Genomic DNA, 23,525 nt, shown 5'->3' with positions numbered 1-23,525 from the left:
GAAACTTAAATAAGCATCATAAATTTATTTATTAATAATTAAAAAGAAATAAAATATTGTTCTAATAAGTTTAAAATAAAATATTGAGGGTCTTATATGTGTTGAATCATTCTTTAAAGGTTTAAGGGTAAAAGTCCTCAAATTTTTTTAAAAATATTTAAGCTGCTTTTTTTTTTTGCATTCATTTAGGTACTTTAACTTTCAAGATGCATAAAAAATACTCTCAAATTTTCAAAAAAACAATTAAGCCCCTACTATTTTTTTGCACTCAATTGGGTACTTGAACTTTCAAAATGCATCAAAAAGACTTTCAAACTTTTCAAAAAAAACCCTTGTTTTTTTTTTGCACTCATTTGGGTACTTGAACTTTCAAAATACATAAAAAATGCTCTCAAATCTTTTAAAGAAAATAATTAAGCCTCTACTTTTTTTTTTTCATTCAATTGGACACTTGAACTTTCAAAATGTATAAAAAGACCCTTAAACTTTTTCAAAAAAGTAACAAAGCCCCTGCTTTTATTAAAATTAGAAAAAAAGTTATAAAAATTAAAATCAATAAAAGCTATAAATAATTATTAAATTTTAATAAAATTCAAATATTAAAATTAGGAAAAAATAAAAAATCATAAAATATATATATATTTTATAAAAACATAAAAATTATAAATTATATAGAAATATAAAAAATATAAAATTTTATAAAGTCGTAAGAAAATTATACAAAATATAAAAAGAATATAAATTTTGTAAAAAAATTATAAAATTATCGTACCAAAAGAAAAATTTTATAGTTTTTCTATAACTTTTATTGATTTTTATTTTATCATTTTCACTATATGTCATGATGTATTTAGACACTTGATGACTTTAATTGAAAAAAGTAGGGGTTGTTAATTTTTATGATTTTTATAAAATTTTACAATATTTTATTTTTTTAAATTTTATTTTTTACATTTTATTAAAATTTAATAATTTTCTAATTATTATTATTTTTATAATTTTTAATAAGAGCAAGGGCTTAATTTCCATTTTTTTAAATTTTGAGGGTCTTTTGATGCATTTTAAAAGTTCAAATGCTCAATTGAGTGAAAAAAAAGAATAAAGAATGGACTTAATTGATTTTTTGAAAAATTTTTAAGGCTTTTCACACCCTTAAACTGTCTTTAAATATAGACAAAGTATGTAAAAATTTACCATATGGTGTTATTTATTAGTGGCTTCATAATATATATTTAAGTAGTAAAAATATTTTAAAATTTTTATTAAAAATTTAATATTCAAAATTCAATGATTTCCAGTGTATTTGATTCAAATATAGATAATTACCTTTCATTAAGGATGCAGTTTTACAATTTTGAATTACAAAATACTTTAATTACTGTCATAATTATAAAAAGAACTTCTAACTAATACGAGTTTATATTTCCTTTTGTTTTAAAATTTGTGTCAAATGGAAAATAATTGCTAAATTTATAACATTAAAATGTTGAATTTAGCACTTGGTTTAGAATATGCTATTCAATTATGATTGAATTCCTATTTTAATTTATTTTATGAATTGTCTTGTAAGCTTTATAAGTAGTCTTTTTTAATAAACTCAAATATTTATACAGAAAGATAAATTAATATAAAATTATTTAATATTTGAAGTTATTTCAAAACATTACTCTCTTTTTTCAACTTAACAAAAGACTAATAAGAAGTTAAAATATTTGAAAAATAAAACTGAAAATTAATTTCTTATTCAAGATGTAACAACACGTTATACTAAAGTAAAGCAAAATATAAATATTAATTAATTTAATTTAAAATTTAAATTTTAAAATTTAATTCCTAAAAATCAATCCATTAAATTCCCTCTTAAGCTTTACATTTTGCTTGTTCCACCTATTTATTGGTAAAATCAATAGACTTATTACGATAGTCTTCATGGCAGTTTTGCTCATTTCTACCTCCATGCATAGATGCACATTTCAATCTCCCCACGTAAGTAGTCGATTGTTTTTTTTTTTTTTTCAAACATATTGAAAATCATATCTATATTAAAGCATAAAATAAAATTTTAAAAAATAAAATAAATTACTGACTGAGTCTTAACTTGATTAGCATTGATATTATTACTTATATAGGAGGACATGAATTTAAGTGTGTTAAATCACATTTATTTTCTTATTTAAAGGTTGTGAAGAGACGTGAGTTCAATATTTTTCTTTCAAAACTTTGTTTATAGCTTTAAATTGTTTAGTTCAAGTGTATTAATAGGGTTCTGGGTTGAAAAAAAATGAGAGTGAGAATATTTTTTGCAATTAATTTCACTATGAATTATGAGATTTTATTGAATTTATGTTTTGTAATATTAATGTATTATTTTCTAATGGTGTAATATTTTAATTTAATCTATTAATTCAATTGTGCTCAAATTGTCAACTTTTCTAATATCATTAATTATGGTAAAATAAATATGCATTAATCCAAGATTTTACAGCAATTACCAATTAATATAAATTTCTATTAAAATAAGTTGAAATACAAACTTTCCATAACAATACATGTACATGATTACTTATTTTTGTTTAATTGGTAACTATTTTTATTTGCCTTTTCCTATTACTTAGTACTCAATCATTATTTTGATTTTTTTTACCAAATTTTCAATATTCTAATTTATTAGAATTTTTATATTATAAAATTCATATAATTAAAATTTTATAAGAATATAATGAAAATGCAGGGTTTTAATTGTTATATTAATATTTAACTAATTAAGTTTTAATTATATAAATTTTATTAAAAGTAATAACATTATTATAAAAATAAACCCAAATTCAAGCAAGGTTAGAGCAATTTATATTGGGCATTTACTGAAAATTAGTAGGTCTACCAACAAAATTTGTTTAATACATATGTTATATAAGCCATTAATGTAAATAAAAATTCCATAACTGAAATGATTATTGAAAATTTGCTAGCAATTAAAGGATTGCTAAACAAAATTCTTATGGCATATTTGGATAAAATATGATCATGTCAGTCAATTACTTGTGATACTTGAAAAGCTGAGAACTGATTCAGAACTCAAAATTTCCTTGTTTGCTAAAAACTAACTATAAAATATATATTAGATGTGATAATGAAATAATTTGATTTAATTTGACCTGCCTAGAACTTTCAAATATATATATCAAACGTGACTTTATTTTTAAATAATAAAAAGTAAAAAAATAAAATCTGAAATTCCATTTAAATAGATTTACCATTTAAATAAAATTTCATTTATGAAATTATAAAACACCTTTAACACATATCTCTATTAAATAAATATTGTTATAAAATAAATAGTGAAAAGTAAAGAACAAAGAAAATGGAAGAACAAAAGAGAGGATATTTTATTGATCAATAGGAATAATTACAATGTTTCATTAGCATCTTTATTTATAAGCATAATAAATATAAAATAAGTAAAGATATAATTCTAATAACGATTAAAATTAAAATTTAAAGTATATTAAAATTTTATCTTGATCATGACGGACATCTACTTAATAAGATATTCATAATAAATATTAATTTTAAATAAAAATTATTTAATAATATAAAGATTAAATTAAATTATTTAATAAGAGAGTGATGAATTTCATTCAATCATCAGTATAACAGAATTTACCAAATACCATCAAAAAAAAAAAAGTGTCTTTTTTTGACCCACCAACCCTTCTCTGCCAAAAATGCCCGCTACCTTCCACCTTGTACTGCAGTGACCCAAATATCCCTGACTTTTCTCTAACAATATAAACAAAAATAAAAGCGTTAAATACGTCTTTTCTTCCCATTAACAATGAACCGCCCGTTTGTTGTCCCACAGCTGAGCTATGCTTGAATCCTGACCCTTAAAATCACTTTGACCGCTACAAAATGTTCAATTTTTTGATTTAAAAAAAAGGAATAAAAAAAAAAAGAAGAAAAAGGAATAAAAAAAGGGGGAAAAAGTGGAAGACAATAAAATTTCATATTTATTTTAACGTAGTAGATGTACTAGCTGAGCTGAACTCCCCCTTTCCATTTTCAGCCATCTCCCTGCCGATTCATTCCTAAGAAAAATTTCAACGTTATTCCAAAAAGCAGGTACGTTCGTCTTATGTCCTTGATCTGATTTGTTCTTCATCCTTTACCGTTTGTTTCCCACTTTCCTGCCTCTTTTTATTTTGTTCTGATCTAGATTTCTGGATTTTGTTTCTCGGTTTGTATAAATACGATCGTTTATTCTTTTTTTGATGAATCGTTTATTAGCAATGAGGTCTGTGATTTATATTTTTTAGAATAGAAAATCCTCAGCTAGTGAGTTGGAAAGGCTTTTTTACGCAAATCAGTGCTCAAATTAAACTTTTCTGCTTCTTTTAGTTTTATGAGACCGGGATTAGCTTTGCAGTTAATGTAATATGTCGTTGTTTTATTCATCAGAGAAAAGAACGTTAAGGAGGAAAGATGTTGGGAATAGTAAGGCAAAAAGTGAGTTCTCGGAACTGTCCTGCTCTCTCATATACCTTTATTTAAACTTTCAGTAAATATGACAGTCTACTTTCTAGAAAAATGTTCATTTTTCTAATTCATGACTTTTCTTGCTTATTCAGATGTTAGGGCAGTCATTGCTGAAGATTCGTCCTGCAATATCGGTGTTACGAAGTTACTCATCAGCAGCAAAACAGGTAATTCTTTTCACCTCTTATTTCCTTTTTGTATTTCTAAAATTATTGCTGATTTAATGCTATTAGATATGCATACTGCAAGTGTTAACTCGTACGCTATAGAGTAGCTGTGTTTAATCTTATGAGCTGCTCTGGAGGTTACTTGCTTCAATTCATAAAATCAGAATTGAGACCCGCATCTCGTGAGTTTGCGCATGCACGTAGATATGGTTATGCTTGCAATTTTGTGTGTATGTAAATGGTCTGCATTTTCTTTCTGTTAATGATAAATGGCTTTTGTGATTAATTAGTCTCTGCTAAAGGCAAGGCTTAGGTTTCAAGGATTATTGATTTTTCATTTTTTGGTGTGTAATGACAATTATGCACAGATGACAGTGAGAGAGGCATTGAACTCTGCTCTTGATGAGGAAATGTCAGCTGATCCGAAAGTCTTTTTAATGGGTGAAGAGGTGAGAAAGTGTTCAACAGGAACTATTTTTAATAATCATAATCTTGGCTGTTCATTTTGTTTTTATGTCCAAGCTTATGCTTTTTAATTTCTTTTTAAATGCAGGTTGGAGAATATCAGGGTGCATACAAGGTTGGCGTTAAGAATAAAATTCTTATTTTTCCATGTATTGTAAAGGCAATACAAGCCATTTTACATCTGTCTGAGGATTGGCTTTTATTTCCATCTCTTTTAGATATCCAAGGGGCTTTTGGAGAAGTATGGACCTGAGAGGGTTCTTGATACTCCAATTACTGAGGTTATTATTCTTGACATGCCCATGCTCATGCTTAATTATTGTTTTTCTTAATTTCATTATTATTTTATCGAATCATTGATCTCACATGCTTATTATATCTGTGTTTACTGATTTTTTTAGTATATTTTTCACTGTTTTCTCTTCACGGTTGTTTATTTCTTGTTTCACAGGCTGGTTTTGCTGGGATTGGGGTTGGTGCGGCTTACTATGGTCTGAAGCCCGTAGTTGAGTTTATGACATTTAACTTCTCCATGCAGGTTAGAGGGTTATGTTTTGAATCTCTGCTTCTTTTCGCTTTTATTAGTTTATTGTGTTACAATATTGATAAAATTTTAAATGGCTTCTAAATGAACAAGTAGAAATAATATATCATCATTTGCGTTTTCTTTTGAAGACAATGAAGTTAATGTTGTTACCGTAATGTGCTCTTGAAATCTTAGAAGTTAGTATGAATGAGATATGCTTGTTTTCCTGAAAACTGACATTCTGACAACATATATTGGCTGAATAACTAAGGATACTGTACTAATGTATGTGCTACCTTGATCTTCTCTTTCTATATTAAACAAGATGTTGCAATAAATTAAATTCTAAATTGATGTGGTTGTAGGTTACAAACGAAAAATATGAAGGAAAATGATGGTATAATATGTTGAAACTGCTTGTTATCCTCTTATCTGTAATTGGTCCTTATCCTTACGGTTCTGGTTAATGGCTCCAAATTATGTTTATCAAAATACAAGTTTGTTTAGCAATAAATTGTTCTCAGTTCTTGTTTGATTTTGCAATTCTTTCTGGTGATTATCTGCTTGGTAATCATCAAAGACCTGGTGTTAAGACAAGTTAACGTATTTAAAGAAATATGGGATCCTTGGAGTTCTTGGGGTAGCCATTTTCTGTGAAAGATGTCTTAGCTTTTGAAACCATGATTTGATTTCCCTCCTGCTTAGATCTTACATTCTAATGTTCAAGAGTACAAGTTTGATGCCTTTTTCGACTGTCTTGGACATCTGTATGGTGTTCAATGGTGGATTTAGGCATTAAGTTTTGAGGGGGCCTAATTTAAATTTTCAAAAAATCTAGAGGATTTAATGAGAATTTTCAAAAAAAATTGAGGTTTAATTAAAATTTTAAAAAATTTAAGGGCTTAAAGAAAATTTCCAAGATATTTGGGAGGGACTAAATTGAAAATTTCAAAAACTTTTAAGGGAATGATGAAATTTTTCTAGAATTTTTTGGGCCAAGGCCTCCACTTGCTTCTATTACCATCCGCCCCTGATGGTGTTTTCCCAATATGTAAATTTGGTCAATACTGTATGACAGAATTTCACTAATTTGAAGCTCAATTATTATTGATCTTTCAGTGGTGGTAAGCAAGTTAAATGACTTTGGTTACCCTTAAATCTGTTTACGGGATCTTATTCTGGTGTAAACATTTCTTTGATCTGTTTCTGGATTTTGTTGCAGGCGATTGACCACATTATTAACTCTGCTGCAAAGTCCAACTACATGTCTGCTGGCCAGATGTCTGTACCCATTGTTTTTAGAGGACCTAACGGTGCTGCTGCTGGTGTAGGTGCCCAACACTCTCAGGTATAGTTTTTACATACTATTACTTTCGCTCATTATTTAGCTTACATACATTCACACTCCCTGTTCCCTAGATACTACTTAGGTTGAAATTCGATTTATTTTCTACTAGGTTTTGTCATTACTGTTTAGTTATTTAAATGTTATTGAGGTGTAGCTAGGCTTCAATATAGTAAGAAGATGCTTGTTTGATTATTTTCTTATGGTTCTTGTCCAGTGCTATGCATCATGGTATGCTTCTTGTCCTGGATTGAAAGTTCTGTCCCCATACAGTTCTGAAGATGCTCGTGGACTGCTCAAAGCTGCTATTAGAGATCCTGACCCAGTTGTTTTCCTTGAAAATGAGTTGTTGTAAGTGAATGTATATTGTATAATATATGATTCTTACATATTGAGCCCCCAAACCACTAGTCCCGCGTTTAGTTAGAATTCTAATGACTGACATTGCTCTGTTATAATCATTCTGCTTCAGATATGGTGAATCATTCCCTGTTTCTGATGAAGTTCTTGACTCCAGCTTTTGTCTTCCAATTGGGAAAGCTAAGGTAATGTAATGATGCCCCAAACATTCTCTTAAACTTTATTATTACTATTACTGATGCTTCTGCAGTCAGTGATTCTATCTCTTGATGCTTCATTTTATTAGCATTTAAATTTAGCTTTTTAACAGCCTACTTTAACAGATAGAGAGAAAAGGGAAGGATGTGACTATTACAGCTTTTTCAAAAATGGTGGGCTATGCTCTTAAGGTATGTCTTGTATGCAATATCTTTTTGAATATGTTGTGCTTACTTTTCATTTGAGATAAATTGTATATTTAAGTACACATGATTCCCTAGTGAAAGATAAACTAATAATCTAAATCTATGAAGAAAGGACGTGGCTGCATCTTCATGTTTTTCATGTAGGATATGTATCTCACATGGAAACCTACTTGATGCAGCCAAATACATGTCAGATATTGCTGGTGCTGGATGCTCCAGATTTTTTTCTCAAATAATATTATATTGTATATGGCATGGATGTGGCAATGAAGGGACAAAAGGTTCTTGCCGCTGGTGTTGAAGATAGAAAAAAGTGTCACTGTGAAATAGAAGAGAAGAGAGAAACATTGAGAACAAAATAATATTCCTTTTCTTTTTGCCTTAGATGGAGTTGATCTTTGTGAATGAGACTCCATTTTACTGATGAAAGTTGGAGAGAAGGTGAACCATGGAAGAAGTGAAAGGAGATGAATGTCTGCTATGTTCATTAGGCAATTCCAGCCACCACAGTATTTGTAAGGAAGGAACCGATGTGTTTCTAAACTAGAGGGAATTTTGGGTATAATCTTGTGCACCATTAAATGGATTGAAACTTTATTGGGTACACTTGATCTTAAGACTATTGAGCCCAATTTGTTTATGATACCATTCGCTGCTGATAGTGACCGAGGTGGACATTTATCTAGTGCACTGCAGGCTCTTGTGATTAGTTATACTATCTTTTTAATCGGTGGGCTCAAGAACTACATAAGATATGGTGTGAATTAGGTCCCTTTTGATTGAAGGAGTTAAACATGAGTGCAAATTTTAATATTAGAGCTTAGTGCACTTGACATCTAGTATCATATTGGGCTGCTTAGTTCCTTTACCTTGTTTGTATTCTCCTAAAAATAAAATTTTATGGCACTAACATATTGGCTTGTGAAGTTATAACTAAGAGATTATTTGTTGTTCAGGCAGCTGAGATACTTGAAAAGGAGGGAATTGATGCTGAGGTAAAATATAACATGAAGTCACAATTTCTACAAATTGATTTGGATCTTTCTTTAAGAAGTGCAGTGGGTGGTTTTGTTAAATACAGGTTATAAATTTGCGTTCTATTAGGCCACTGGATAGATCAACAATTAACGCTTCTGTCAGGAAAACCAACAGATTAATAACAGTTGAAGAAGGGTTTCCACAGCATGGTGTTGGTGCTGAAATCTGGTTTGAGTTCGTCTCTCTGTAGTCATTTAATTCTTCTTACCGAGCATTCCGACACCTTTTATGTTTACAAAGCATACTTCTTTCACAGTGCATCAGTTGTGGAGGAGAGTTTTGCTTATCTTGATGCACCAGTTGAGAGAATTGCTGGAGCTGATGTTCCCATGCCATATGCAGCAAATCTTGAGAGGATGGCTGTGCCACAGGTAATTCCATTTACATTTCTTCCTATGTTTCTGTTGTGGCTTGTTTTACACGCTTCTGGTGAACTGAGGCATCTGAAAAGGAGGATCCTTTCATCCGCTCCCTCTTCTCCTCATTAATACGATTTCTTGTAAAATCCTCTAGTTTGATGGCTGCATGGATGCTATATTTGTATAGTTGTCTCTATATAACTATAGGTTAATCTGTTTTTAATCTATGAATTGTGCAGGTTGAAGATATTGTCCGTGCTGCAAAGCGAGCATGCTACAGAGTTGTACCATTGGCTGCTGCTGCATAATTGAACCAATATAGGTGAGAAACCTTTCCTAATACAGGCTGATGACCTTGCTTTGGGCCTATTTTTCTATTTTTCAATTCGTAATATAACCAATAAGAAATAATGATTTCAGGAACTAGAGGAATACACGATTGTTTGCCCTCTCAATTGTTTTGGGGAGGAGTTGGTTCATTTAATAACTGAGACATTGTTGGAAAGGCTGGAAATTTGGTGACTTCATTTGTCATGTGAACATAACCTATTCAACCCTGCTGAAGCCCAAGGGCTCTGCTACTGTTTTTGAACTCTTGTGTTTCAATATTATGTTTGTTCAGTCGAATGATTTTTAAATGCATTGATTTGATGTTTTGTTTGAGAATTACTACCATAGTAGTAATAAAATAATTACCATACAGCCTTGGTCTAACGGTCGCCTTTACTTCGTCGAGGTCTTCAGAATACACTCCCCCGATTCACCCCTTTACTGTAATTGTATTTTCACAGCTCATAGTAGTCATTGAAAAATTGGTTTTATAAAAAATAAACCGTTGATAATGGCTAAGAATCAAAAAAAGAGAAGAATACAAAATTTTACGTAGAAATCTTTCAGTATGTTGAATTTGAATAATATAAGAGGAGAGACGACTACGTTTATTTATAATCAACGTTAAATAGAGAAAGTAATATAATAAGATTAAAATAATTTATTCTAATCAACATTAAATAGAGAAAGTAAACTTCTATACGGATGCCACTTGTAAATCTCCTTATCGTGTTATTATTATTATGTTTGATAAATAGATTGGGCGTTTTGCTTTCTCATTGATCCAAAAACCAAACAAAAACTAAACAATAAAGATACAGGTCAAAAAACAACAAAACACGACCAAAAAAACCTCCCAAAATGAAACAATAATTGAAAACAAAAATAATAGAAAGATTACGCAAAAACCAAACTGGGACGAATCTAGAAGCAATAAGGCACCGTCCCTTACACCAAATCAAATGCGTTGCTTTTTCTCCATCCCAACAAGTCTTCAATGTTCACAATTGATGGTTTCACAAAAAAGGAAAGAGCATCCAATAGATAAACCAAACGTCTAGAAAAAAAAAAATCCTTACCCCTATTCAATTTCCTTCCCCTCCCCTTTCAATCTGGTTCTCTTGTCCTCCCCCTCACCCTCTTGGTATCAACAGTCGAAGAAGCATTCCCCTCCAGGTAAATCGATTTCCCCCCTTTTAGCTTTTCTGTCTCAAAAACATGAGCAAATTCATTTGCTAGTCTTGGAACATGATTGAAACTGATTTCTTGAATATTATTCTTCACATGTTGAATATTTCTGATGTAAACACCAATCAGTTATTTATCAAATATCAAAGACTTATATTTCTTAACTGTTGTTTAACTGTTGTTAGGGGTGAGCAAAATTCGATTTGATTAAAAAAAATCAGAAAAAAAATTCAAATTTCAAGTTAATCGAATCGAGTTATTCAAATCAACTCAAATAAGAAATTTTAGATTTCGAGTTCGAGTTGAGTTGAATTTTTACAATTCGAATAACTCAAATAATTCGAATAATAGATTAGTATAAATACGTTTTGGTCTCTATCAAATTGGTGTTTCTCTTAACAAAATTACAAAAAAAGTAATTTTTAAATTTTGAAAATTAAAATATTTACAAAAATTCTAAAATTTATATTTTAAAAAATTATAAATTTCAAAAATATATAAAATTTTAAAAATAATTTTAAAAATAATAATTTTGAAATTTAAATAAGTGATTAGTGATTCAAGTTTATCATACTAAAATATCTTATTATTATTATTATTTTGCTTAAAAAGGTTTTCAAATATATATTGTTTCAAATTTATTCTAACATGAAAGTAGTTATATTGTATAAGATTTTAATTTAACATTATTAATTTTTCTAATTTAACTCGAACGGTTTCATTCGATTCGATCGAACGTTCACCCGTAATTCGAGTTATCCAAAAATCTAAATAAGAAAAGGTAAAACTATGTCATTTCAGTAAATGTTTACCTTTTCTAAAGTTAAAAGTTAAAACTATCAAATTAAAAGGCAAAACTACATTGTTTTGATAAATGTTTACCCATTAGTCATACTTTCCTTCCTGAATCGTCCCACTCTCATTTTTTCTTTTACTCAAAATTAATCTAAAAGTTTGTATTTTTCTGCTAGTAAAATAATCTGTCCATGTAAATAGAACATTGAGTATAAATAATAAGATTCGTTAATTCGACTCGATTCGACTCAAAATTTTTCAACTTGATTCGAACAAAATTTAAATTGAGTTTGATTGCTAAAATAGGATTCGTCAACTCGACTAACTCGAAATCTTTTGACTCGATTCGACTCGGCTCGATCGAATACTCACCCCTAACTGTTGTTAATGAATCCCCTTCGATAATGACTCGGCTCCATCATTTATCAACACCCACATTCACTGCAAGTTGACACGTTAAAGCTTCACCAGAGAAGGCAGACGCTACTCCCTCATGGAAACTCGTACAAGTGAAGAGTACTGTTCCACCCTTATTCCTAGCAACCACTCTTGACGCCGATCGAAAACTTCAGCCATCAGAAGCACCATCAAACTTTATTTTGATGACTGAACTCGTCGGAGTTTTCCAAGTAACTGCCTCCTTACTCTTTGTACAAGTATATTTCTCTAGCCCTTCAAGTTCTCTTACATAGCTAGAAATAAAATTTGCAGTGTCTTTACCTGTAATGACTTTCTTTTCATGAACCCTTCTGTTTCTGTCCTTCTAAATAGCCTAGAGTGCATAACAAAGTAACTTCCTCTGATGGGTGGTACAAGATTAAAAATCCAGGTAAGCCAATGTTTAAACTCCAGACCCTAATTATTCAAAAATTGCAGGCAGTATAACTCTGACCAAACATAACTGTTATAGGACATTGCTGGAACAGATGATCCATTGATTTGTCCACACCTCCATACTGAGGGCAGCAAGAACTTCTCAGACTTTAAGTTAGCAAACGTAGGTAGATAGTTCCAAGAAATCCTCTAGAGTGTAACTTTAATTTTTCCCGAAAGGTCTAGTTTCCATAAGAGCTTATAGAAATCACTAGATCTGGTTTGTAATGCATAAGCACTAGGATCCTCCAAAATTTTTTATAATAGTTTGTAGGCGCTACGAACTGAGAACTCCTCCAAAGGCTTCCCACCCCAGATCAGAAAATCTTCATATACGTCTTGAGCAAATGGAATCTGAAGAATATGATCAGCATCCAACTGCATGAAAGTATCCTTAATTAACACCTACTTCCAGCTTCAATCATTAGTATCAATTAACTCTGACACCATTAAATTTTACAAAATTCGACTATTACTGTACACTCTAAAATTTGCATTACCAGGAATCCATGCATCATCAAATATAGAGATTTTATTCCTCAAACCCAGACGTCAACATAAGCCTTCCTTTAAAACCCTTTTAGCCATCTAAATTCTTTTTCATGTGTATGATGGATTAGTCTCTAATTGAAAATACATAAAATCAAATCTTGGGAAATATTTAGCTTTCAACACCCGAGTAATAAGTGAATTTGGACGATTTATAATCCTCCACCACTGTTTGGCCAGCAAAGAAATATTGAACTTTCCTAAATCTCTAAAACCCATCCCTTCATCCTCCTTCAACTTACATATATGCCTCCATTTACACCAATAGATCCCATGCCTCCCTTGTCCTTTTTGCCACCAGTATTTCGCTATAATGCTTTCAATTTCACCACAAAAAGACTTAGGCAATAAGAAACATGACATTGCATAAGTGGGAATTGCTTGCAACACAGATTTTATAACACCCTAACACATATCTGTCGCCGAAACAGGGTTTCAGAGCGTTACTGAAACATTCAAAACATTTTACAATCAACTCATGCAAGTTATTATTTATTTATCGAGATCATTCATAACGTCCTTAGATTGGACCCTCGAGGCCCAATACGAGCATTAGAATCAAGTCGGGACTTAATTGGAACGTTTAAGAATTTTTCGCAGCTTTTCAAAATTTTTTCAAGGTGCAGGGCTCACACGCCCGTGTAACCCTCGAACACGCCCATGTTAGAGGCCGTGTTTGACCCTTTGTAACTCTCTAACTTGCACACAAGACCATGCCATACGCCCGAATGCTAGGCCATGTAGCACACACGGCTGAGACATACGCCCGTGTCTCTATCCGTGTGCTCAATTCAGAGCATTCTGTTTCTCAAAATTAAGGTGCAGGGGACACACGACCTAACGACATGCCCGTGTTACCAGGTCGTGTGTCACACACGGTCTAGACACACGCTCGTGTGTCTGTCCGTGTGGACAAAATAAAGTCATTCCTAGCTTCACTTCTCACCCCAATCTTTGCTATAATCTTACACCACATCTTGCATTCATAACCCAACAAATCCAAGCATTTTATTCAAGTTAATTTTATCATTTAACGTGATATATCGTCATATACAATTACTAACCATTTCAAACATTCTAATCAAGCATATTCCATCCATCATCATGACATAACATTTCATGCATACATGTTTACAATCTTACCTTGGTTATGTCCTCATGTTAGACATAATTTGATCAACTACTTAACATATATGCGATTAATATAATATGACATTACAAGTATATCAAAACAATCATTACTATCCATTTCAATGGCTAGATTACAAGTATCTTTACATTTACATGCCCATATGGCCAACATATCATATACATGCCATTACAACCATAATTGAATTATCATACTATACCGACATGGGCTAATGGATAGTGTGAGTGATCTCCGCCGAGCTTCTAATCCAACAAGCTTCTAATTTACTCTAAAACAAGGAAAATAAAACGGAGTAAGCATAAAAATGCTTAGTATGTTCGTATAACATGGTACTTAACTTACCATTCATTCTATTATGAGGTAACTATGTAAGGCATAATCAATCAATTTGCCCTCAAGCTCTACACACATTCTCATTACTCTTATTAGTCATATATTTTAAAATAACATCAAAACATATGAGGGCTTAACAACAATCAAGTTTCCAAGCACATAAGCTTCCCATAACATGTATTCATTCAACATGCATAATTCATCTTATTATTACAAGTATAACTTCATAACAGTTCGTTTCGAGATCAGATCATTTCATGTCAAGACTTTACGCATTTATTCGAGTATTAAGGTCACACAAGTAGTAGTACATTCAAGGTATATGGGACTATGATCAAGGATGAAACATTCTCAACAAGTAATTTCCATATACAAATATCAACTTCTTGTATTTCATGTAATATTCATTTCATGTCATATTTTTATATCATATGTATCATTCCATGTCAATTTGTTTTAAATTCATCTTTTCCCTTGTCAGATCTTTACTTGTTAAATTTATTCGAAATATCAATAAATACACAGGTAGTACACCCAAGGTGTACAAATCAGAATCTGTTAATTCATGTCCAATAGTACCCTTAAGGTACCATTTTCAGAGAATACACTCTCAAGCTACCCATGTATACAACAAGATTACCAGTCCAGGCTAAATCCTTTTTATGTCATATGCTCTAAAGAGCTTGATTTAGATTACTCGTCTGGGCTAAATCCAATCCATAATATATGCTTGAGAGGACTTATGTCAAGATTACCCGTCCGGGCTAAATCCTATCAGAATTGAAGTCGAATGATTACTCATCCGAGCTAAATCTTATCTGCAACAAATGCATGACCTCTTTCGTTTCGGGAAATCACATATCCATCGATTTTTTATTTATTCAACAGGGGTTTAAACACTTTTCAAGCATTATCTAGCATTTGATTATTTCATACCTCACTAACATTTATGTAATTCGAGTAAAATACATCCCACATTCATGTCAAGCATATAAGTAACATTTTATTCATTTACCATTTTATCGGGCATTTTCATTTATCAGGCTATATCGAGTAGGTGATCATTTCATGTATTTATGGCATTTATAAAATTCACAAACACAACATTTAAATCAAGCATAAAAACATATACAATTTAGTTACACGAACTTACCTTGACAAAGATTCGTGTACGTAAACTTTACTAATCCGACATTTTCCTCATTCCTCGTTCTAACTCTGAATTTAGTTTATTCAGATCTATACAAGTAAATTTAACATCAACTTATCACATTCTATATTCATGTGGACCAAATTTTCATCCTAGACAAAATTATCATTTTTCCCCTAACTTTTATATAAATTCTATTTTCGTCCCTAGGCTTGGAAAATGAAATTCATGAAATCCGACCCTTTAAACAAGCTTAGCCAAATTATACATACAACTTTTACAGGACATACATTTCACACATTTCAGCATTTTCCATGGATTTTCACCATTTTTCATTTTAGTCCCTAAATCAAGTTTTCATGAAAAATCACTTTGTAAAAGTTATTTATCTTTCATCAATCTTTCATTTTCTACCATAAATTTCAAATCTCAAGCATATACATCCTTGGACCAATTTTTATACCATGATAACTTTTCAAATTGATCCCCCAAATAGATAGTTTAGGCTATCCCGGTTTCAAAAATATCAAAGTTACTAAAAATGGGACAAGGAAACTTACGCAATTTGGCCATGAAGGTCTCTTCTCTCTCTCCTAGGGTTTTCATGTTTATTTTGGGGAAGAAGATGAGAAAATATGATTTTTATTTTCTTTTCATCTTTTTAATTAATTAATATTTTCATTTTTCAATTTAGTCCCTAGCCATTTTGTCATTTTTCATGGATGATCATCCAAAATATCTACATACTTTTTATTAATTGTCTAATTACCATATAAGGACCTATATTTTTGAATTCCATAGCTATTTGATCCTTCTAGCTACTAGAATTTAACTTTTACATTTTATGTGATTTGGTCCTTCTCATAATTAAGCACATAATCAGTAAAATTTTCTTTTCAAAATTTTCACACGACATTTCTAGTATAATATGGATCATATAATAAAATAAAAATAAATTTTATTTTTCCGCTCAAATTTGTGGTCCAGAGACCACTGTTCCGATTTCACCGGAATTGGGCTGCTATAGATTTAATAAAGATTTTCATTCCCCCTTATGACAAGAGCCTTGTACTCCAATTCTTGATTCTCACCTTAATCCTATCCTTTAAACTTTAGAAAGATGCTTTTCTATTTCTACCCACCATATTCGGCAACTTTAAATACTTTTTAACATTACTTGAAAAACACACTCTCATCAAATTTGAAACCCGATTCTTCTCCCTCACAATCACATTTGAGCTAAAGAATATTGATGATTTACTAAAGTTCACACTCTGGCCAGAACAAATTTTATATTCCTTAAGAATATCTTTCAATAAGAGAGCATCTATGGTTGTTGCCTTCCCAAAAAGGATACTATTATCCGCAAACAAAAGATGTAAGATTCTAGGCCTTTATCTACTAGCCTGTACCCCTTTTAAAAACCTCCCCTCCATAGCCAACCTCATCAAGGCTGAAAGTCCTTCACTGCAAATGTGAAATAAAAAATTACTAAGAGGGTCCTCTTGACAAAGGCCTCTTGAAAGCCAAAAACGTCTTCCCATGCAACCATTACCGAATAAGAAGTCAAAGAAATACATCTTAAAATGACCCTACCCAATCAACAGCAAAACCCATCTTTAACATTATAGCCTTTAAAAAAGTTCATTCAACCCTGTTATAGGCTTTACTCATATCTAACTTTACTGCCATATAGCCCTTCTTACCAGTACGCTTTTGGCGAAAAGTGTGCATTAATTCATAAGCAGGTAAGACATTATCAAAATCAATCTCCCCATTACAAAAACATTTTGAGCACAATCGACATAGTTCCCAGAAACATTCTGAAGTCTATTTGCTAAATTTTTTTCCACAAGTTCATATAAAATAATACACAGGTTAATGGGTCTAAAATTTGTTAAGTTTTTGGGATTTTGGGTTTTTGAAATAAAAACGATCTCAGTAACATTTGCAAGTTCAAGATCATTACCTTCATTAAGAACACTCAAACAGTAAGCAATAACATCCTTCTTAACTATATACCAGTACTTCTGGAAAAATATAGCTGGGAAACCTTGGAGCTTTTGTGGGCCTCATTTATTTCAAAGCTATGTAAATTACCCCCTTCGTGAACTTTGCTAAAAGGAAGAGATTCTCCTCTTAAGAGGTGCTTGTATTAATCCCTGATAAAATATGTGACAAATCCCCAATCTCATTCGAAGAAAATAGATTTTGAAAATAATTCGTAGTAAGCTCCCCAATCTCAACCTCTATGCTTGCTAACGTACCGTCTTCACACTCCAAACTTCCAATGGTATTTTTATTTTTTCGAAACGAAGCATATCTATAGAAAAAGGCAGTGTTTTTATCACCTAAACGAAGCCAATTAGCTCTCACCCGCTGTTCCCAAAAAAGCTTCATCCTTATCAAGTTCAAAGTTTAATTGAATCTTGACATCAATGAGTGCAACCAAATTATCATCATCTCGATCCTCAGCCATAAAATCATCTAATTTTTTAGAGATGGCATACTTCAATTCATTACGATTCTCCTAATCTTTTTCTCCCAATTAATCAAGCTAGTACTCAAATCTTTTAATTTTTCAAAGATAGAACCTCTGGTCGAATTCCAAAGTTTCGTAATTTCTCTTTCAAAAGACTCCTCCAATGTCTATCACACCTCAAATTTAAACATAGTTGCTTTGATTTTCCTTGATTCTCTAACAGTATTAAGAAGGATCGGGCAATGATCTGAGACAGAATGCAGTATATGTTTGATTGTCGTGTGAGGGAACATGCTCAACCAATCCTCATTAGCAACCCCCTATCCAACTTTTCTTTAATATTTGTCTTAGGTAAGTTTTCACGCTCCCAAGTGAACCAATTTCCCAAATACCCCACATCCCCTAATTTACAATCATCAAGTGCTCTTCAAAAAGACTCCATTTTGCATGCCTCCCTTGGTACCCCACCAACCTTCTCGAAAGAATATAAAATTTCATTGAAATCTTCGCCCACCATCCAAAGAAAATTCTTATCATTCCCTAACCTTCTTAAAAGATTCTAAGTTTCTTCTATAAAACACGCATAAGGTGTACCATAGAAACCTGTAAAGTGCTATAACTCATCATTAACATTTTATTTTATGAGAACATCAATGTGATTTTTTGAATAACTCCTCAACTCAACATTAACGTCCTCCTTCCAAGCCAAACATAACCCACCCCTTGAACCAGTCGTCCCCAATTCAATTCCATAATTAAAACCACAACGCCATCTCACCTTCTCCATTCTATTTTCATCAATTTTAATCTCCATAAAGAAGACCAAACGAGGTAATAAAACTTCACCACTTGTCAAAGTCTTCGTACTGCCTGTGGACTCCCCAATCCACTAACATTACTATAACAGCCCGTTTTTCAGTAGTGTCAAAACCAATGGTTTTGGAACCAAAAATCTGACGAGTAAGTTCGTAAATATTATTTATGAAAATTTACGAGTCAAATATGGTTTTAAAAAAGTTTTTGGTTTGGTAAATTTTGTTATATGAATGATTAATTAAGTTCAAGTGGTAAGACCCTAAAGTCAAGTAGTTTTAGAAAATAAGGTATCGAGACCTCATTTTTATAAACCAATCCGTAAATATCTGTAAGTGTTATTAAGGTTGTATTAAAGTTTAATTAAGAAATTTTAATGTTTAGATAGTTAATTAAGTAAAAAGGATTAAATCGTAAAAGATATAAAATTTGATTACTATTTGATTTGAGTGATTAAATAGCTTATTGAATAAAGAAAAATGAGCTTAAATGGTAATTAAACCATTTAAAAATTTAGTGGATGGTTTTGGGAAACTAAAAGCATGAAATTTGGATGATTTTTAATGTGGACAAAGTAGTAATTTTATAATTAAATTAAATTAAATAAAACCAAAAGCTTAATCATCTTTTCTAATTCTTCGTTCACCGAATTTGGAGAGAAAGAAGCCATTTCTAAAGGCTTTTAAGGTTCGGCCATGCTTCAATTCATGCATGGTAAGCCATTTTTCATCAATTTTTAATAATTTTTATGTTTTTGAGATAATTGCAACTAGGTCTAGTTAGCCCGTACCTTTGATTTTGAAACTGCTAAAGATATTGAATGTTGCCATTGATGAACCTGTGTGATTTTAGTTATTAAATGATGAATTTGAAATGTTAGTTGATATTTTAAAAGTATTTTGTTAAGTAATTTTGATGAATTTACTGATTAGGGACTAAGTTGTTGAAATAGTAAAAATACAAGGATTTGTTGTGAAATTATTACAAATGTGACTGTATTGGGTGCCATGAATATTCGACTAATATGAATTTGAAAAAACAAAATGGTTAATTTGCATGTTTTAGGCTCAGGGACTAAATTAAAAAAAATAAAATGTTAGGAGAAATTATGTAAAAATGTCAAAAGGACTAAATTGTATAAAATAAATTGTTTTACTATCTAAATTAATAATTCCATTCTAAATTAATAATTCCATTTAATTTATTAATTTAGATAAAGATCGAGTGGAAAATCGAGGAGAATAGAAAATTACCAAAAAGCCTATATACTTTGACATTTCTGCAATTTAACCAGGTAAGTTCGTGTTACATGTAATATGTTATATTAGATTCTTGATATTTATTTTATTCTAATAATCGTGGTGATTATAATTATTGAATGTTGGTTGTTGAAAATTAATAATGAAATTGAGTTGTATTTGAGATAATATATCAGACCTTGAGTCTAGCAAGTTTCGTGCCGGTGAGTTTATATCAAGCGTTGTGCTTAGCAGGCTTCGTGCCGGTGATTTATATCAGGCTCTGTGCCTAGCAGGCTTCGTGCCAGTGATTTATGTCAAGCTCTGTGCTTAGCAGGCTCCGTGCTAGTGATTTATATCAAGTTCTGTGCCTAGCAGGCTTTGTGCCGGTGTAATTGTATCAAGCCTTGAGCTTGGCAGGCTTTGTTTTGGTGTGTTATATAGCTAACTGGTATGGTAAATGTTGTTTCAATTATCTGATGTTATTCTATTTTGGTTTAATAGGTAAGAAAAGGAAATGAAATGGTAAGTTTATAATTGGGATGTAATATGATGTTATAAAAGATTTGATGTGAAAACTAATGTACTTATATGTGAGAAGTCTATTTATGCTGTAGAAGAAGTTACTTAAACCATGGATAAATACACTAACTTGTGAAATGATAATGTTGTTTAGGCATATGCTAAGCATTTGGAATGGAAGGGAAAGTAAGTAAATAGAATGATACATAATCTTATGAAAAGGTTGTTGGTTATGTATTGTGACTTATAAGTTCCAATATGTTATATATGAAAAATATATGTGATGTTGATGAATATATTCAATTGTGAGTTGAATGGTGTTCAATATGTTTATACTAAGTTAAAGTATTGGTGTTGAATCATATTGAATCTATGTATTATAGTATTGAAGTGATAAGTTATATTTCATGTTCTACGAGCTTACTAAGCATTCATTGCTTACGTAGTCATCTTTCTCTTACTTTACAGATTATCAAAAGCTCTGTTAGGTTGGAAGCTTATCGGAGATCTATCACACTATCCAACAATTATATTGGTAGATTTTGATATCTTGATCAAGGTTATAATGGCATGTTATAGGTGAATTGTGTTTGATGAGATGTTGTTATGTTTGGCTTGTAAATGTAGTATTATGGTTGATGAACTATTGGCAAAGTGATCCTTTAATGGTTAGTGTTGAAATGGTCAAATGAATGTATGTTGTAAATGACCAATTTGGTATGTTTGAATGTAATTTGACCTGTGGTCATTGTGGCAAGTTTGGTATGGTAATAGGATAAAAATGCACAAGTGATGAATGACTAAATTATGCATATGTTTAAGTATGTTTGGTTGTAGTGATTGAGGTGCCTTTTGGGCATATTGGTTGTATGGATAAATGACGTATTAAATTGGTCTTATTATGCATGTTTTAGGCTTGTTTTAAGGGTTTGATTATATGTGCAAATGGCTTGTAGGTGTATGCTTGTATTGGGTGAAAGAAACGGCTTGAAATTAACCACTTTCTTGTCCACACGGTTTAAGACACGAACGTGTGTCTCAGCCGTGTGTGATACATGGCCATGCGACACGATCGTGTGTCCCCGGTAGATTTTAAGAGTTGTTTTTCGAGAGTTACACGACCTAGTGTGACCTAACCTAAAGAGTTATACGGGCTTGGACACAGGTTGGGACACGGTTGTGTGTCCTTATTTCGAATGTTACACAGCCTGAGGCACGGGCGTGTGTCTTAGCCCTGTGAGCCACACGGGCGTGTGACCCCTACAATTTGAATTTCTCTAAGTTTTTCCTTAAGGTTTCATATGTTTCTGATTTAGTCCCAAATCATTTTTTTAAAGTGTTTCTAAGGCTTCTAGGGCTCGAATAAGGGACGATATGCATGTGTTTGAATGAATTATGGTATGATTTATGGAGTGATTAAAATGTGACCATTTTTAAGTTATGCTTTTATGGTAATGTTCTATAACCTTATTCCAACAAGGAATACAGGTTAAGGGTATTACAATTCCAGCATAAGATTTTCATTTCTCCCAATCGGCTTGCTGATTTGCAGTCACCGATCCTTGTTGAAAAGAAACATCAATCTGCTCCCACGAATCTAACTCTATTTCCAAAACCCCAAGAACATCAGGATTTTCTTCCATAATTCTTAATTTTTTATTATTTCCCCTTCAAAGCTTGCTGTCCTATCTCTTCAATGTCCGTTATTCCCACCTTTTGCTTTCCCATGCCACTTGGTCCTTGAAACTTTCCTTTTTTAGTCTAGTGACATATTTCTAACTAGCAGTTTTTGTTTTATGACAAAATTTTGCATCTAGATTAGTGGGCCCCAACTCTGATTGCATCTTATCCCATTCCCCTTGCATATCATCCTTAATTAACTACTGAAACAACTCCCCTCTCAACGTATCTTCCAAAATTTAAGGAGTGAAAGAGGCACCAAATCCCCTAAATTCTAGTAATTAACAACAGTTTCCAAAATTCAAGGATTCTCTGCTGTAGCAGTTCGCTCTATCTCCGATGAGACCTCTGCCATCTTCTGTTTAGAAAACTCTCCAGTTTGCCCCATTTCCTAAGTCACGTCATTCTTCCTCCCCGTATAGTTACACTGCTGCAGCATTTGTTTCGAAGAGGACCCAAAATGTAAAAATTCCTTTCCTACGAGCAATTGAAAATTCATCAACTCCATTCTCTTTATCTTTGGTTAAAATTTTGTCACAATCCTTTACTCCATGCCCCATTTTGCCATAGCTAAAACAAAATATTTGTAGGTTTTCAGATTTGAAAGCCACCCAAACTTTTTTCCCTACTTCCGTTGAAATGAAAATGCCTCTCCTCAAAGGGTTCTGTGCATCAAATTGTGTCTTTAGGCAACATAAATCTCCTTGTATTTCCGATCGTATTACTCCCCCGAAAGTCAACCCAATAGCATGCATAAGGTCTTTTTTATCACATTCTAGTGGGTAAGGACTAATCTTAAGCCAAAAAGGAGACCAAACCAAGCAAATCTGATCTGTATTAACAAGTTTCATTAAGCTATCAAAAATAATAAGTTGACACTGAAAAAACCATGGTCTACCTTCCATTATTCTATTCAAATTCTCTTCACTATCAAATGAAATCAAGAAGAGATTTTGACCTCCTATTTTAATTTCAAAATTCCTCATCATCTTCTAAATGCTTTTTAATTGTGCCTTGAAACTGTCAGGATTAGAAGACTTTTTTGTCCAAATAGAACATATTAACTTTAGATTTTCAATCGGAACCACTGACAAACTCTTCACTGATAGTTGAACAAGTTCTTCCTCAAGAAGGGAAATCTCGTCCTTCATCATACTCCCTTATCAAAGTCACCACTCACCCTCAACCTAGCCACAATTACAAATTATTTCTCTGAATCACC

At 31.7% G+C, this 23,525-nt stretch overlaps 1 protein-coding gene and 2 long non-coding RNA genes across 3 annotated transcripts; all 3 read left to right on the top strand.

Moving 5' to 3' along the window:
• The first annotated feature begins 3,844 nt into the window (after positions 1-3,844).
• Positions 3,845-9,866, top strand: LOC108486710 (pyruvate dehydrogenase E1 component subunit beta-1, mitochondrial). Its single transcript, XM_017790903.2, has 16 exons — positions 3,845-4,122; positions 4,459-4,506; positions 4,629-4,703; positions 5,072-5,152; positions 5,257-5,283; positions 5,387-5,449; positions 5,620-5,706; positions 6,917-7,042; positions 7,257-7,390; positions 7,512-7,584; positions 7,723-7,788; positions 8,760-8,798; positions 8,885-9,009; positions 9,098-9,212; positions 9,440-9,522; positions 9,621-9,866. The coding sequence occupies exons 2-15, from the start codon at positions 4,483-4,485 to the stop codon at positions 9,506-9,508; spliced, it is 1,104 nt and encodes a 367-aa protein (XP_017646392.1). The 5' UTR covers positions 3,845-4,122; positions 4,459-4,482; the 3' UTR covers positions 9,509-9,522; positions 9,621-9,866.
• A 433-nt stretch (positions 9,867-10,299) lies between these two features.
• LOC128290257 (uncharacterized) lies at positions 10,300-21,447 on the top strand. Its single transcript, XR_008279935.1, has 3 exons — positions 10,300-10,706; positions 20,077-20,157; positions 21,092-21,447. It is a non-coding gene; the product is annotated as an uncharacterized LOC128290257 (long non-coding RNA).
• LOC128290258 (uncharacterized) lies at positions 12,189-12,640 on the top strand. The gene is made up of 2 exons (XR_008279936.1): positions 12,189-12,342; positions 12,424-12,640. It is a non-coding gene; the product is annotated as an uncharacterized LOC128290258 (long non-coding RNA).
• Positions 21,448-23,525: the final 2,078 nt, after the last annotated feature.

This window comes from Gossypium arboreum, chromosome 3 (assembly GCF_025698485.1).
Source record: "Gossypium arboreum isolate Shixiya-1 chromosome 3, ASM2569848v2, whole genome shotgun sequence".
NCBI classification, from domain to species: Eukaryota; Viridiplantae; Streptophyta; class Magnoliopsida; order Malvales; family Malvaceae; genus Gossypium; species Gossypium arboreum.
The sequence above is the reverse complement of the archived record's forward strand: the minus strand, read 5'-3'. Positions and strand labels throughout refer to the sequence as shown.

Excerpts from the sequence above, each read along its gene's own strand:
- LOC108486710 (XM_017790903.2), top strand. The coding sequence starts at position 4,483 with ATGTTGGGAATAGTAAGGCAAAAA. Across the intron at positions 4,704-5,071 it reads ACTCATCAGCAGCAAAACAG|ATGACAGTGAGAGAGGCATT; the intron begins GTAATTCTTTTC and ends AATTATGCACAG. Across the intron at positions 5,707-6,916 it reads CATTTAACTTCTCCATGCAG|GCGATTGACCACATTATTAA; the intron begins GTTAGAGGGTTA and ends ATTTTGTTGCAG.